This window comes from Sebastes fasciatus, chromosome 10 (assembly GCF_043250625.1).
Source record: "Sebastes fasciatus isolate fSebFas1 chromosome 10, fSebFas1.pri, whole genome shotgun sequence".
NCBI classification, from domain to species: Eukaryota; Metazoa; Chordata; class Actinopteri; order Perciformes; family Sebastidae; genus Sebastes; species Sebastes fasciatus.
In genome coordinates this window covers 8,323,711-8,339,243 of record NC_133804.1, presented here as the reverse complement: position 1 = coordinate 8,339,243, position 15,533 = coordinate 8,323,711, and the positions used below count along the sequence as shown (strand labels likewise).

The following is a 15,533-nucleotide window of genomic DNA, read 5'->3' as shown; positions in this document are numbered from 1 at the left end:
GCCAGTTTAATTAGTTTAATTAGCTCTTTCAATGACAGACTGCTTCTCCCACGGTGTGTTAAAGAGAGATACCACAGGTCCTCCAGCTGCTGGAACACTCTATCAACATATAATCAACATATAATCTAACTGGCACACTTTACATTTACTTTACACTATACATCCTATATACCACTTTATAGACTGCACATATGTACATATTACATTTATTTATTGCACATACTACATTTATTTATTGACGGACTGCATACACTATGTTCACCCATTCACTCTGTATCTCTATTATTGTTTTTATAATTTTTGTATACCTTTACCTCTTCTGTGTTTCACTCTGTTTGCTGATGTTGCTGCTTTGACACCTGAATTTCCCTCCGGGGATTAATAAAGGTTCATCTTATCTTATCTTATCTTAATAAAGGATCATCTGACCTAACGATGACAACCGGGGAAAAATATAACTTCATTACCAAGGTTGGAATTGAAATAAACAAAGGAATATATGATAAATATTGAGTTAATTGTTGGAGTTATGGAGAAGGTGCAATTTCTTTTTGGACATGTAATATTTATTTATGTTGATTATTTTTGTTAATTGATTGTTTACTGTTCATTTTATTTGTTATTCTTGTTTTGTTTTTTACTGAGGTATTTGTTACATGTTCGAAATAAATAATTAATTAAAAATAAAGTGAAACGAAATGGCTGTCACTGTCCACTCATATTAAACATGAATCCCAATTAGTGTATGAAAATAATATGCAAGATAGGTGTATAGTTTGTTATTATGAACGGCCGAATGGTGCGTCGCTTTAAACACTGCGGCCGCAAGGAATTGTGGGATGTTATTATCTCCTTTCCTTTGGTAAAGGATGCTCCAGTGTATCCTCTGCTAAAGGAGATAATAAAGGAAGCATTGAAGCTCCTTTCCTTAACATTTGGCGGAAGTTGTCACCGCGAGACTCCCGGGAGCGAGCACAGCGTCATGTGACGCGAAGGCGGAAGCTGTCACATAAACAGAGAACTAGCTTAAAGAAGAGCACAAACTGTCAGTACAGAGATTTATCATTTTACTATCTGTTATCTCAGCATACTAGTTCATGGTAAGTCATGTCTTCTAGTCATACAAGGGACTCCAGCTTTCTGGGAGGCAGAATACCTCCAGAAATAGAGTCAATGTCGAAAAACCTGAAAGATGTGGACCAAGAGATGTTCAGAAGAATACTGAAAGGTAAAATACTAGTTGTGAATGTTTCCAGCTAATTGCAGACCTGTTCAGCGGTCTGTATAACATATCTGTGTATTGTACATGCACGGTAAACCCGCTCAAATACCGGTATCTGCAGGAGACTCGTGACCTGCCCAGTGAGCCTAGCTTGTGCATGCTCTGATATTACCCAGCAGCCACTGAGACCCAACAAGACAAGACAAGATAAGATAAGATATTCCTTTATTAGTCCTGCAGTGGGGAAATGTGCAGTGTGCAGCAGCAAATGGGATAGTGCAAAAAACAAGATGCATCAGCTAACACAGTAAAAAAAGAGCTAAACAAAATATGAACCATTTAAATAGAAGGAAGTATAAAAATAGGAGCAGTATATACAGTATTGACAATAAACAGACTATTAACAAAATTGCACAAGTGGAAAATGATATTGCACAGTGAGAATGAAATGAAATTCCACCTGAAAATATCAAGTTATTGTCAGTTTTTGGTGTGTAAGTGTAAGTGGTCTACTGGGAGCAGTGCTGGTTGTGGAGTCTGACAGCTGCAGGATGGAAGGACCTGCGATAGTGCTCCTTCACACACTTTGGGTGGAGCAGTCTGTCGCTGAAAGAGCTGTGTAGTGCTGAGATGGTGTCCTGCATGGGGTGGTAGTCATTCTCCATCATGGGTGACAGCTTAGCCTTCATCCTCCTCTCTCCCACCACCTCCACTGGGTCCAGGGGGCCTCCCAGGACAGAGCTGGCCTTCCTGATCACTCTGTCTAGTCTCTTTCTGTCCGCAGCCGAGATGCTGCTGCCCCAGCAGACCACTCCATAAAAAATAGCTGATGCCATCACAGTGTCATAAAAGGTCTTCAGGAGTGCCCCCTGCACTCCAAAAGACCTCAGTCTCCTGAGCAGGTAGAGTCTGTTCTGGCCTTTCCTGTAGAGTGCATTTGAATTGGCAGTCCAGTCCAGTTATTGTTCAGGTGAACACCCAGGTACTTGTAAGATGTCCCCATCTCAATGTCCATTCCCTGGATGTTCACCGGTGTCGGGGGGGAGTTTGTGCGTCTGCGGAAATCCACCACCAGCTCTTTTGTTTTCCCCGCATTGAGCTGGAGGCAGTTTCGCTGACACCAGACCACAAAGTACAGTACTAGCAGTTGAAGCCATTAAATAAGTGAGTTAAATGTGCCTGTGAATTACTGTGTGTCCAGCTGTGGTCAGCGCCCTGGAGGGGAAGGACTGCAGAGATGTGATGAAGTCGATAGCAGAGAGCAGCACCATCCCCCAGGAGAGGCTCAGTCACATCGTAGCTGGGATGTACAGAGTGCTGTCTGAGGCCATCCGCATCCCCACATCATCACTGAAACAGGAGGTATGTTGGTGTTAAACACTGGATATTATATGTTGGACCGTATTGGCCTTTGCCTATTTCCTCAAGATGATTCTGAAAACATTTGATGTGAGAAATAGGCATTACAGTAACAGAACACTGATTCATATTTGATCAGGGCTGCCTAGTTTGATCAGAGTTCCCAAGTGATTGACAGCTGCTCAGAGACAGCAAGGCTCCAGCTCAGCTCTGATTGGTTGTTTTCCTCCGGTCTGTGAAATCTTGCAGATGCCATTAGGAGCATTGGAGGACACAGAGGCAATTGATTTCTTTCAGATTACCTGTCTCATGCACTACTGTCAGGATACAGTGACCCTAAAAAAAACAAAAAACTTTTTTTTAATCATATTTTCTCCAATCTGCCTACACTCAAAAACGTACTTATGCCAACTAAAAACACCCGATGATGATGGACACCATAGAGGCAATATGTGGGTATCTAGGGCAACAAATGCTAATTGCCTCCTTTTCATAAGCATTGAATTGAAAGGACCCAGCTGCTAGGCAGGTATTATGCAAATGTTTTACTTGGTGACATCTCAACGTTACAGAAGAAAAGGCGGGACTTTAAGCAAGGCGTTTCAGGCAGGTCAGGAGCAGTGTTTCTGTGGGGGAGAGTAACTCCCTTTGCCGTGAACTTTGCAGACCTTTTACATGCACAAAAAAGCTACATAACACACTGATTGAAAGGGAAAACACATAATAGGTTATCTTTAAGATGTAAACATTTTGAATCTCATGCAAAAAAACAACTCAGTCTTTTGTTTGTGTCCCTGTTTAGGCCTTCAGAGAAGATCTTAAAGAACTGAGGCAAGGCTCATCATTTTATCACACCCTTAATGTTTTGATGCATTATCACTCCCGTTTATATAGAATACAATTTCAACCTCAAATGCTAATTTTTGTTGTTTTCTGTTTTGTCAATTAGGATACCTGAAGACTTCATCACAGATTTCTCCAGTGTGGTTTTTGGCAACAAGTATGTTGCATTCACAGCCTCTAAATTTAGACCTTTTTATACATTTAGTCTCTGTTTTTGTGTCTTCTCATAAAAGCACAGAGCTCCCTTGGTCAGTGTCAGAACAGCGCTGCTGCTGTGGATGGCATTCAGATGCCGTTCGTGGAGAAATCATTGCTGTGTGACACCTCTCTTTGTTTGCAGGCGTGCAGCTCTAGATGCATCAACCTCCCAGAAAGATCCCCACCTCCCCTCATTAGAAGACTTTAAATGGAGAGTGGATGTCGCCATTTCAACAAGGTAATGTACTGAGGGAGAGAAGCTTCAACCTATAACCAGTTCACTGAAGCTTTTCTATTTTTGTTATTTGGTGTCTTTCCTGGACAAAAACTCTTACAGAAAGCGAGGTGTCTTATGTTTATATTTTGTTTGTAATAAATACAAGAAGAAGAGGGTAGTTGGACTGAGCAGTAATGGTCATCATGGCAGTCAAGGTCCATCAAAAGAAAAAGATGTGACAATATTGGACACATTTTTTGAAGAAATGTAATTTCCAACTTAGTGTAACGAAGTCCTTGTGGTTGTGTGTCTCCTCTGTCTCCACAGCTCTTTAGCCAGGGCCCTGCAGCCTTCTGTTCTGATGCAGATGAAACTATCAGACGGGAGCTTTCAGCGCTTTGAGGTACTTAAACAATTGATTTGTTCCTGATAGTACAGGCAATTTTCCATTCTCTTCAAAATAACCTGTTTTCATTCTGAAAATATGTGCCCAGATCATAAATACAAAACCTACTCAGTCTAATCCTTCCATTTAAACACCAGTAGTGAAGGTATATAAACTAGGGCTGTTGTTAATACAATAAAATTGACTTGACTTGTAATAACCGCAATATTGACAAGCCCAACCGCAGGGCAAGCAACCGCCACAACCGCTATGTTCACATTTTTTCTTTTTAAAATCTTTGAAATGGGAGCGCCACATATTTCGCGTATATCCAGAGCAAGTACTCAACTTTTTGCTGGCATTTTTACTTTTGCGGATGTTCCGTATCATAGCAACCAGACGCAACTAAAGCGTCTCAGCTGGAAAAAAAAAACGCTGCCCCTCATTGCCCTTTTGTGTTCTGCATTTAACAATAAACAAGTATTTCATTAGTTTTAAAACTGTAATAAAATAAATTTAAAAAACTGGATAAATTAAGTAATTTGCAAGAAAAAGAAATGACAGTAATATTGCATACCACACTATTGAGCAAACCATTATCACCGCGGGGGAAATTCCTTCACCACGACAGCCCTATTATAAACCAACGTGCTTAAATTCTTAAAAATCATAGAAAGGACAGTGGTGAGAATCACAGTTGGCCATTTTGTCCAGTGGCTGGTGTTACCTCTGCACTGTAGTGTGTATTTCCAGTTTATCTTCAGCCTGTTGGTAGAGAGAGAAGTTGGTTGTTAGCCAGTGGGTCAGTTTCAGTTGTTACATAATAGGATCACAGTGGAATAATTGACGCAACATTTATAAACTATAGTCTGACCTAGAACCTGCAAAAAAAATAAAACATGAATAAATATATAACTCGATTATCATATATCATTAAATGTAGAAACAAAAAAATAAAAGTAATAATAAATAAATAAATAAATAAAATGTTACATAAATTGATATTTCTGTTTTAATTTGCTTCTTTATTTATTTGTCTTTGTATAAATTCCCTTATTTATTTACTCTTCTGTTTAATTTTCCCTTTTATTTATTTATGTATTTATTTGTATTAATTTTTACAGTTATTTATTTTTACATTTTTATTTATTTATTTATTTTATATTTATTTTTGAATTCATTATTTTCTCTTTGCATTTCACCCTTTTATTTATACCTCTATTCTTTTCTTTATACATGTCTTTTCACATTTCCTTTTACATTTCTGCCTCATTAAGCAAATTAGGGGGCTGTCACTCAATTTATCATATTTATGGCACCTTAAATCAATTAATTAATGGCTACATTTATTTTTGAAATTATTTTTGCCACATTTAATGGCATTTATTTATTTATTGAGTCATTTTATTTATTTTGGCAGGTTCCGTCCTACATATTGGTCCTACTTGTTACACTTATTGTATAACAACATTTATTGCAAATCAGAATAGAAATGATACTGTAGAACTGCTCTATTTCTTGGCAAATTGGCCTTTTCTTAAAATAATTCTAGCTGGACCTCTGACTGTGTTTCTTCTGTCTGTTCTTACAAACCTATTAGTTCAAACAACAGTAGAAAAGATCCAATCCTCAGTTCAGAAATAAACGAAAGGTACAACAAAGTATTGTAGTTTCACTGTGTAGCAACCGTTCTGCCTGCACAACCCAGAAACAACCTTTATAATATTAGAATAACATTCATAACTTGTATTATACACATACAATGTGTTCATTATAAATTACTGCAATTAGTTATGAGTGATTCAGAAATAACACAAAGAGTGAGCAGACAAAGTGAGAAACTCAACAAGTTAGTAAGATACTGTACTCAGCAGGGGGCGCCATACTCCATACCTGCGTGATCATTTCAGGAGAGACGCTGCTTTAGTAAGTAGGCTTCTAATGTGGATTTATACTACGGCTGTCACTGTACCTGCTGCAGCGTTACATAATCAGATTACAGCAGAATTAGAAGATAAGTAGCAACAACATCCGGTGTGCAGATCCTATAGATGGATATACCTTATGTCTCCACCTGATATGTGTTCTCAGGATCTGCTCCAGACTATGACTGAAGAGTGTACCGTATCTGCTGCTGTAACCATGAAAACAAACAGAAGAGATGGCTGCACTTTTATTCTAGATATTTCCCATATTTACGTTAGGCTACCTTAAAAACATTAAAAAAATGGTGAAAAATCATACTGATATAATTTCTCCATTAAATATATAATGGAATAACATTAAATAGATGATATTAACAACAGTGAATGTTCATACGTTTTTTTTATTTCAGAAAATTGTAAATTTAATATCCAAGCATCACTACCTTAGACGTAGAGCATGTTTTTGTCTAGTCTTTAATACTCTTATCAACATGGGAGTGGGCAAATATGCTTGCTTCATGCAAATGTATGTATACATTTGTTATTGGAAATTAAATAACAACACAAAACAATGACAAATATCACCCAGAAACCATAACAGGTACTGCATTTAGCATAAAAAATATGCTCAAATATTAAAACATGGCAAACTGCAGCCCCAACAGGCAGCAACAGCTGTCAGTGTGCTGACTTGACTATGACTTGCCCCAAACTGCATTTCATTATCATAAAGTTGGCATGTCTGTAAAGAGGAGACTCGTGGGTAACCATAGAACACATTTTCATTCACATATCTTGAGGTCAGAGGTCAAGGGACCCCTTTGAAAATGTCCATGCCAGTTTTTCCTCGCCAAGATTCAGCGCAGGTTTGGAGCGTTATTTAACCTCCTTTGCGACAAGCTAGTATGACATGGTTGGTACCAATGGATGAGCCCGTTACAACCTAAAAATAGCAAAGTTGCGTTAAAGAAATTAGTGGCATAAAAACAAATTTGCGTTAATGTGTTATCACGTTAACTTTGACAGCCCTAATTCTTACACAGTAAAAAAATTATACTTGTGAAATTATTTCAGCATAAATATAATGGAATAACATTTAAAGTATCATATTAACAGCACTGAATGATCAGAAGTTTTTTATTTAGTTGATAAATAGTCAATTTTACATTAGCTTAGCTTCACTACCTTTGAACAATGTAATTGGCTTAGCCACTACTTACAAACGTCTCAATACTGGCCATCATCTTATCGCTATGGTATTTTGTATGCCATCGTTATCACATTATGCTCTATAAACATTTTAGCTATGCAGTTGTTTTCATGCTGGACACCTTGTCTGTGTTACATTGTCAGTGAACTGTTGTTATCTCGTTTCAGGTGCCCGTGTCTAAATTCCAAGAGCTGCGTTACAACGTGGCTCTGATCCTCAAAGAGATGAACGACCTGGAGAAGAGGAACATTCTCCAAATCCAAGACTGATACACCACGCAGGCCTGGTATTTAATTCAGCTCCTCTCTACTTAGTTTTTTTTGTAAATAGCACTGAATGGCGCTCATCTAAATCATTTTTGATATAATATAATGAAAGATAAGAATAATCTGCCTGTCATGATGTTATGATTTGATGGTGTTGGCATCCAACATACTTAACTGCAGTGCAAAATGATAAGAATAACTGGCTGCACCACAGGAGTACCTTATACTGACCATACTGAAGACAAAAACACAAGAACTCACAGCCGATATTTAAAAAGAAATCTGTAAAATCACTCTTTACCTTGCCTTGTTGTAAACTGCACATATTAGCATCATTAAATTCAGTGATAATTGAGAGATCTGAGACGGCTGCAAAGCCTCCATTGTGCCAAAATACAAATGCAGTCAAGTGAGCACTCTTTTACTAAATAGCCAGTTTAACTGGTGTCATGTGATCTGGTCTGTTTGAGACTGAACATTTTGTCCACATGGTTCCGGAAACATGAGGATGTGCAAATCAAAGAATGAACCAGTCAACCAATGAACCATTTGTTTCTACTCATGTTTTTTTATATGTATGTAATTCAAGCCAGTGACAGAACAAAAGGTTTACTTGTCTTTTGGGTTGTAGCACTATTGTATAAAAAGTAAAATGGTGAGTTATTTTGTATGTTTGCCATAATAACATCAAGAATTTGTACCTCTTGAACCACATTTCTCTAATAAAATCTGTTTATTCCTGTATTTGTGAAGAATGATTTGTTGGATTTTAATACTATGTCAGAGGTAACAATGCATATGACTTTTTTTATAGGCTTAACACTTTTTACCAATACAACATCATCAACACATAAACAACTAAGGTATAACTGAGCTGACAAATCATATTACAAAGTTGTTTCAAATGCTCTTAATCAAAAAAGCCTTCAATCATACAGTGACTCAAGGCTTATACAGTTTATTGTAAATGAACTGAAACAGAAAGGGAATGTCTCTAAAAGCCTGCACCCAAGGGCTGATTTAGCACTGCCATATAGAAATTATTCTTTACACTTTAAGAATTGCTCTCCAAATTGACCCATTTAAAATTCACTTAACTCTCTATTAATATTGTCTGAACATATGGTTTGTCAAATTATGGGTCTACCTTAGAATCTACTTTGAAAAAGTTTGAACAGCATTGATTCTAAGCCGTGTCAGTGGCTTCGCTATATCTGCGTTTTTTTCGTCGACATGTCCGCGATTTCTGTAGCTTCCTCTTGGATGCAAATGCGTGGGGGCTACACACCCATTTTCCAAAGGCTGACGCCCATAAACGTCCCGAACACAGCAAAATAAGAAAACTTAGGCAGAGGTTACTATCAATCTCCATCCCTTCATAATGACCATCTAATGCGATTTCAATACAGATAAAAAAGGCTATATTTTACATCTGGAGCCGCATTCATAAACATTCTCTCAGAAAGCTTCAAACTGAGCCTAAAACTTTCTAGCAAAGAGTCGTAGCTTTACGAGTGATTTAGAGAACTTGTAAGAGCAACTCTGAGCGACAAAGGGACAGAAACTTTGACCTAAGTGAGGAGGTGTGGTTGACCTCGTAGCTAGGTATGACACATTCTTTTAAAAACGTGTCCCAAAAAAGAAAAGGAAAAATGCACTCTTAGTGATATTGGGCATAGAATGGACAGTGAAATTGATTGGCTTAATCATAATCATAATCATAATCATAATACACTTTATTTATATAGCACTTTTGAAAAACAAGTTTACAAAGTGCTTCACAGACATAAAAACAGAAAGTACACAGTGCAGTTACAAATTAGAAAGTTCAATGCAGCCAAGAAATAGAAACATAGATAAAAGACTAAAGATAAAGATAAAAACCTTAAGAATAAATGAATTAATAAAAGCATAAAACAAAAAGAAAAACTAATTTAAAGCCATTTTTATTGAAATTAGTTTTAAAAAGAGGACACTGGGGTAATAGAAATGTACTATGCATAGAATTTAAACTCTATTAAGACATGGTGTAATTATGAATACTAAAGTAATGAACATCTCTGTTTACTAATTTGTAAGCCATAATTTAAAAGTAGTCTACAAACTGTTAGAAAACACAGACCTATACTTGTGCAGTAGCCTGTTCACATGCTGATAATGTTTATACTTATTTGCTTACATATTTACCTTGCTGGTAAATTTAGTATTTACCAGGATCTAATCTTAACCGTAAGGTGAAATTCTTAGAACATGTCATAAGAATTTTCTTAGAAATTTCGTCACTAGGAGCAACTCTTGGTACTACGTAAGAAGCTTCATGAATACCGCCCCTTTTCTTGATTTTATTAAGTAACAGTCTCGCTCAACCAAACAGAGGCTTTTAATGTGGTTGACTTTGTGGTTTTGGGGTGAAATGTCTCCAAAAATACTGAATGGCTGGTTTACACATCCATACCCTCAGGAGGAATTGTAATAACTGTGGTGATCACTTGACTTTTCACATTTTAATTTGTCCAATACTTTGGTTGATGATCTAATACCTACAAATCAGCCTCAACTGTACTTTGTGTTTACCACCAATTAGCAAATATGAGCATACAGGTATCTTGAAAGAAGTTATTGATAACACCACAGATGTCCATTTAATGAGACCACACCGCAAGAATGATGCATCTCAGTTTCTCCCTGCAGTCTGTGTCAGCAGCAAGCTTTAGGTTCAATGGTTCACGTAATGGTCGGGTCTTCACAGTTCGGGCACTTTCTCAGAGGCTCAGCTCAGGGAGAAAAGTCTCTGAGACCAAAATGTACTAGCACTGTCTTAAAGGCACAGTATGCAGGAATTGTCGCTTAAAACACAACATTCAAAGTTTTAACTTTTATATAACCAAGATCTAGCCTTAACTGACTCTGGAGAAATTCTTAGAAAACGTCATAATTCAAAATTTTTCTTCGAAAAAAGCAACTCTTAGTACAAGGAAGCTTTATGAATACGGCCCCTGTTCTTAATTTGATTAAGTAACAGTCTCGCTCAACCAAATTGAGGCCAACATAAATCAGGTTTTGCTTGTTTAGCTTGTCTAACCATAGAAAACTGAATCATCTGTTCCATGACGTGGCAAAAATTGTTCAAATCTGATTTAAGACCCTCGTCACATGTTACCTTGATACTTTCATGCTTCACATTCCTCTATATGTTTATGCATTCTTTCCTAAAGGAATGTAATATGAGATTTTCACTGTGAAAAAAGACATCTCAGGTGATATCTCAAGTGCATGCTTGTTATCCATCACATGAAAATCTATTTTTCCTACCAGCCAAGTAAGACCTTGTATAATAGTGTGTGTGAAATGACTTTGAGGATAACTGCTGGTCTCTCTCGGCCCAGTATATAATGTCCAGACAGTCTGTGCTAGAAGGCATGACTAGACTACATTGTTGGCCTATTTAGATGTACACATAACACAATTCAAGGTATGAAGGGACACAGGGATCTCTGATTATTGCGTGTGTGTGTGTGTGTGTGTGTGTGTGCTTGCATAATATTCTGAGTGTCCTCATTTTCATATATGTCAGTCTGTCTGTTTTTGTATGTGTGTCAGTCTGTCTCGGTCTGCCGCTGCGGCGTATATGTCAGTCAGCGTTTATGTCTGTGTGTGGGATTGAGTTCACAGGCTAGACCGGCCGACCTATATCTCCAGCATCACTACTACCGACATGGACACTGATCGACTGACCAGCCTATAATCTCCACTCACTCATTCACACACACTCATGCTAGCAAACCGGTTTTATTTTGAGGCTGCAGGAAATACTACTTCAGGTTGTGCTAATAATACCACGTAGTCTGGTATCACAACAATTCAGAGCACAATCCTGTAATCAGAGTCATTAAACTCTGACCTACTTCTAGCCTTATAGCTATGAAGGACGGAACCTGCCAAAATTAAAAATAAATAAATGACTTGATAAATAAATAAATATGTCGTTAAATGTAACAAAAATAATATTAAAAATTAATGTAGCCATTCTTTAATTGATAAAATGTGACATAAATTGATAAATTGATTAACAGCCCCTCTCATTTGCATAATGAGGCAGAAATGCATAAAGAAACGTAAAAAGAAATGTGTAAAGAAATGTATAGAGAAAAGAATACAGAAATAAATACATGTGGGGAAATAAATGAGGGGCGAAATGCAAAGGGAAAATTATGCATAAATAAATAAATACATTCATAAATTGTTTATTATTATTAATTAATAAATACAAAATAAATGTTAAATAAATAAATAAATAAAGAAGCAAATGAAAACAGAAATATCAATTTATGTCACATTTTATCAATTCATTAATGGCTACATGTATTTTTAATATTATTTCTGTTACATTTAATGACATATTCATTTATTTATCGAGTCATTTATTTATTTAGTTTTGATTTTGACAGGTCCATATATAGGGAGTTGTAACTGGCTGAACACCAGCCACAGTGCCCAAAAGTCACAATTAGAGGTTAATGGAAAATTCTAAAATGGAGCAGAAAGAGTAAGTAATGTCAGTTACATAGCAATATGTGTTTAAAGACTGCAACAACAAAACATTGCATTGAGAAAGGGTGTGTTTTATTGCCTTTGAATTCAACTTTTCATTTGCAAGATAAAGATTGTGTCATTCATCCTTTAATAGTTACATAAGCCGGATTTCCACCAAAAGTTCCTGAAAATTTGAGTCTGAGGAACTACTAAACTAAAATTTTCCTTCAGCCCATAGTTTCCGCCGCGGTCGGCAGACCCGTAGGCAAATTAGTCCACTTATGTAAGAAAATGCAACATGGCAAGGGACGAGGGCTGCTGATGGTCACACACTCTGCAGCCAGTTCAGTGTGACCGTCCGTTTTATCTAAAAAACAAATTGAAAAAACTAAACTTCAGCTCATCCTCGCAATCTCTGTCTTTTTTATTTAATGAGTCAGTAGGCTGACAGCAGAGTCTAACTTTGCTTTCAATGTTATCAAACAAAGAGAAATGTTCTCCCCTTGTCCTAAAATGTATATATATATATATATATATATATGTATAATTTATTATTGGAAATCATTTAACAGCACAAAACAATGACAAATATTGTTCAGAAACCCTCAAAGGTACTGCATTTAGCATAAAAATATGCTCAAATCATAACATGGCAAACTGCAGCCCAACAGGCAACAACAGCTGTCAGTGTGTCAGTGTGCTGACTTGACTATGACTTGCCCCAAACTGCATGTGATTATCATAAAGTGGGCATGTCTGTAAAGGGGAGACTCGTGGGTACCCATAGAACCCATTTTCATTCACATATCTGGAGGTCAGAGGTCAAGGGACCCCTTCAAAAATGGCCATGCCAGTTTTTCCTCGCCAAAATTTAGCGTAAGTTTGGAGCGTTATTTATTCTCCTTCGTAACAAGCTAGTATGACATGGTTGGTACCAATGGATGCCGTAGGTTTTTTATAGTATCATATGATGCCAGTATCTTCACTCTAGCTACAGCTACAGCACTCAATGAATTTGTGTTAACGCGTTATTATCGCAATAAATTCGACAGCCCTAAGTATAATATAATATCACAGCCAGTGATTGCTGAAGTACTCACTACTGGGAATTTAGTATTATTTGTATAAGTATTAACATTGTAGGTAACATTTATGTGCATATTACGCTATGGTACAGTTTTACTTTAGCAATATTCTTGATGTGTTTAGTAAGATGTCACATGTTTTGTCATTATAAAACTTTTATGCAAGGATGATATAGCGGAACTTCCAACGTTCAGTAAGTGACTGTTGCCTGTCACATGTCACAGTTATCAAACACACTTTTCTCTGTGTCACAGTTTGATAAGTTGATATCTGTCTTATGTTGTCTGACACCCAGGAAAGTGATCTGAGGGGCAGTGACTAAATGATCCCTCTTCAGATGTAGCCTACAGTTTGTGTAACAGCTGAACAGGTTTATCTGCCCAGCAGATTGGTGTGGAGGTAACAAGGTGGTGTGAGTGAGTAGTTAAAAATGTTTGTTTACTTCCCAGTATTGACAGCAAGATACTGTATATTCTAACTCTGTGCCAGCAGTCACTTAGAGAGCGAGTGTGTGGTAGTATTGCATCCAAAGATTGGTCAAAGTGCCCATGGCCCGAAGCATTCACATTCTCTAACTCGATGTACTCAAACTGTTTCCTGTGTTCTATAACATTTAGTATGGCTTAAATGGAAATTATACTTAATGCACAAAAGAAATAATGATTTTATTCAGATTTTCTGATGAAATTTTTTTTATGTAAAGCAGTTTTGACTGTCACATAACTGTTTTGCCTGTTACATGATGGGTCACATAACAGCCTAACTCTAGCAACTTGTAGCAGGTCACTTATTTGCTATTTTTCTTGCATAATGAACAGACACAGAGAGGGAAATGCCTTTGAGAGCCCACACACTCATCATTGTGACCCAGATCAGTTTTATAACTGAAACCAAGGACTCTTTAATTTCTGACTATGAAAAGTCTGATAGATCACACATGTCCCACTTCATGACACCAAACCCCAAAATCTTTTTGGTACATAAGTGAAACTATAATATAATAATAATAATAATAATAACTTTTTATTAAATCAAATAATGATCTTAAACAGCACTATAACGTTTACTCTTGTGTGTTATATTCTATTTTAGCTTCGATCCTAGCTTTTATTTTTAGCTTGTTTTTATTTTCTAATATTTTATGTTTTTATAACTGTTTTAATTATGTCCTAATGTTTGTGGTGGCAGTTTCTGTTAAAACAAGACACAAACCAACGTAACAACTTGTCTTTCAGTGAATTTAATAAAAAGGCATACATTAATAACTAAAACATCTGCAGATGGACTCACGAGCACAGCCACCTGTTGTGGACTGTGGCAAGTGAACCCCGAATACAAAGAGTAGTCAGTATTTATGCATTTAAAGCATAACACGAAGATAAGTCCAAAGAAGAAAAGAAGAGAAGGATAGAAAGTGTATCAATGCGTCAGCACACAGCAGACAACAGAGCATCACAAGACATAACAAGTATTTTAGCAATCTGTTGTTTGCGGTTACAGAGAACTAAAATGTCAGGTCACTGTCCTATGGTGACGAAGTGGAACATGTGAGGCCCTGAGATTATCTAAAGGTACAGTGTTAAACTGCAGATATGAAAATTGCCATTACATGTTCTTTTGCACTTTGTCGCAATGTTCTTGAATGTTTATGTAAAGCCCTTTGAATTGCCCTGTTGCTGAAATGTGCTATACAAATAAAGCTGCCTTGCCTTGCCTTGCCTATAATACTGTATAGTTCTGTCCCCTTTGTTGATGAGGGACATTCCAGTACAAATACAGTGGAAACTCATGGGGAAAAAAAATATTATTAAACATTAATTACTTGGAATAACTTCTTGAAATTTGGTACCATTAAAGTGCATTATTTTTTGATATATATATATTTTTTGGGGAACCTGTAATACTGTATAGTCCTGTCCCCTTTGTTAATGAGGGGCATTCAAGTACACAGCAAATAAAGTGGAAACTCATGAAAAAAAAATACTATTAAACATTAATTACTTGGAATAACTTCTTGAAATGTGGTACCATTAAAGTGCATTATATATATATATATATATATATATATATTGTGGAACCTATAATACTGTATAGTTCTGTCCCCTTTGTTGATGAGGGGCATTCCAGTACACAGCAAATACAGTGGAAACTCATGAAAAAAAAAATATTATTAAACATTAATTACTTGGAATGACTTCTTGAAATGTGGTACCACTAAAGTGCATTATTTTTTTATATATATATATATATTTTTTTTTTGGGAACCTATAATACTGTATAGTCCTGTCC

At 36.6% G+C, this 15,533-nt stretch overlaps 1 protein-coding gene across 1 annotated transcript; it reads left to right on the top strand.

Annotated features, from left to right (window-relative positions):
* The first annotated feature begins 965 nt into the window (after positions 1-965).
* Positions 966-7,665, top strand: commd5 (COMM domain containing 5). Its single transcript, XM_074647872.1, has 7 exons — positions 966-1,228; positions 2,424-2,584; positions 3,384-3,412; positions 3,531-3,581; positions 3,765-3,860; positions 4,167-4,242; positions 7,527-7,665. The coding sequence occupies exons 1-7, from the start codon at positions 1,108-1,110 to the stop codon at positions 7,626-7,628; spliced, it is 636 nt and encodes a 211-aa protein (XP_074503973.1). The 5' UTR covers positions 966-1,107; the 3' UTR covers positions 7,629-7,665.
* The last annotated feature ends 7,868 nt before the right edge of the window (positions 7,666-15,533 follow it).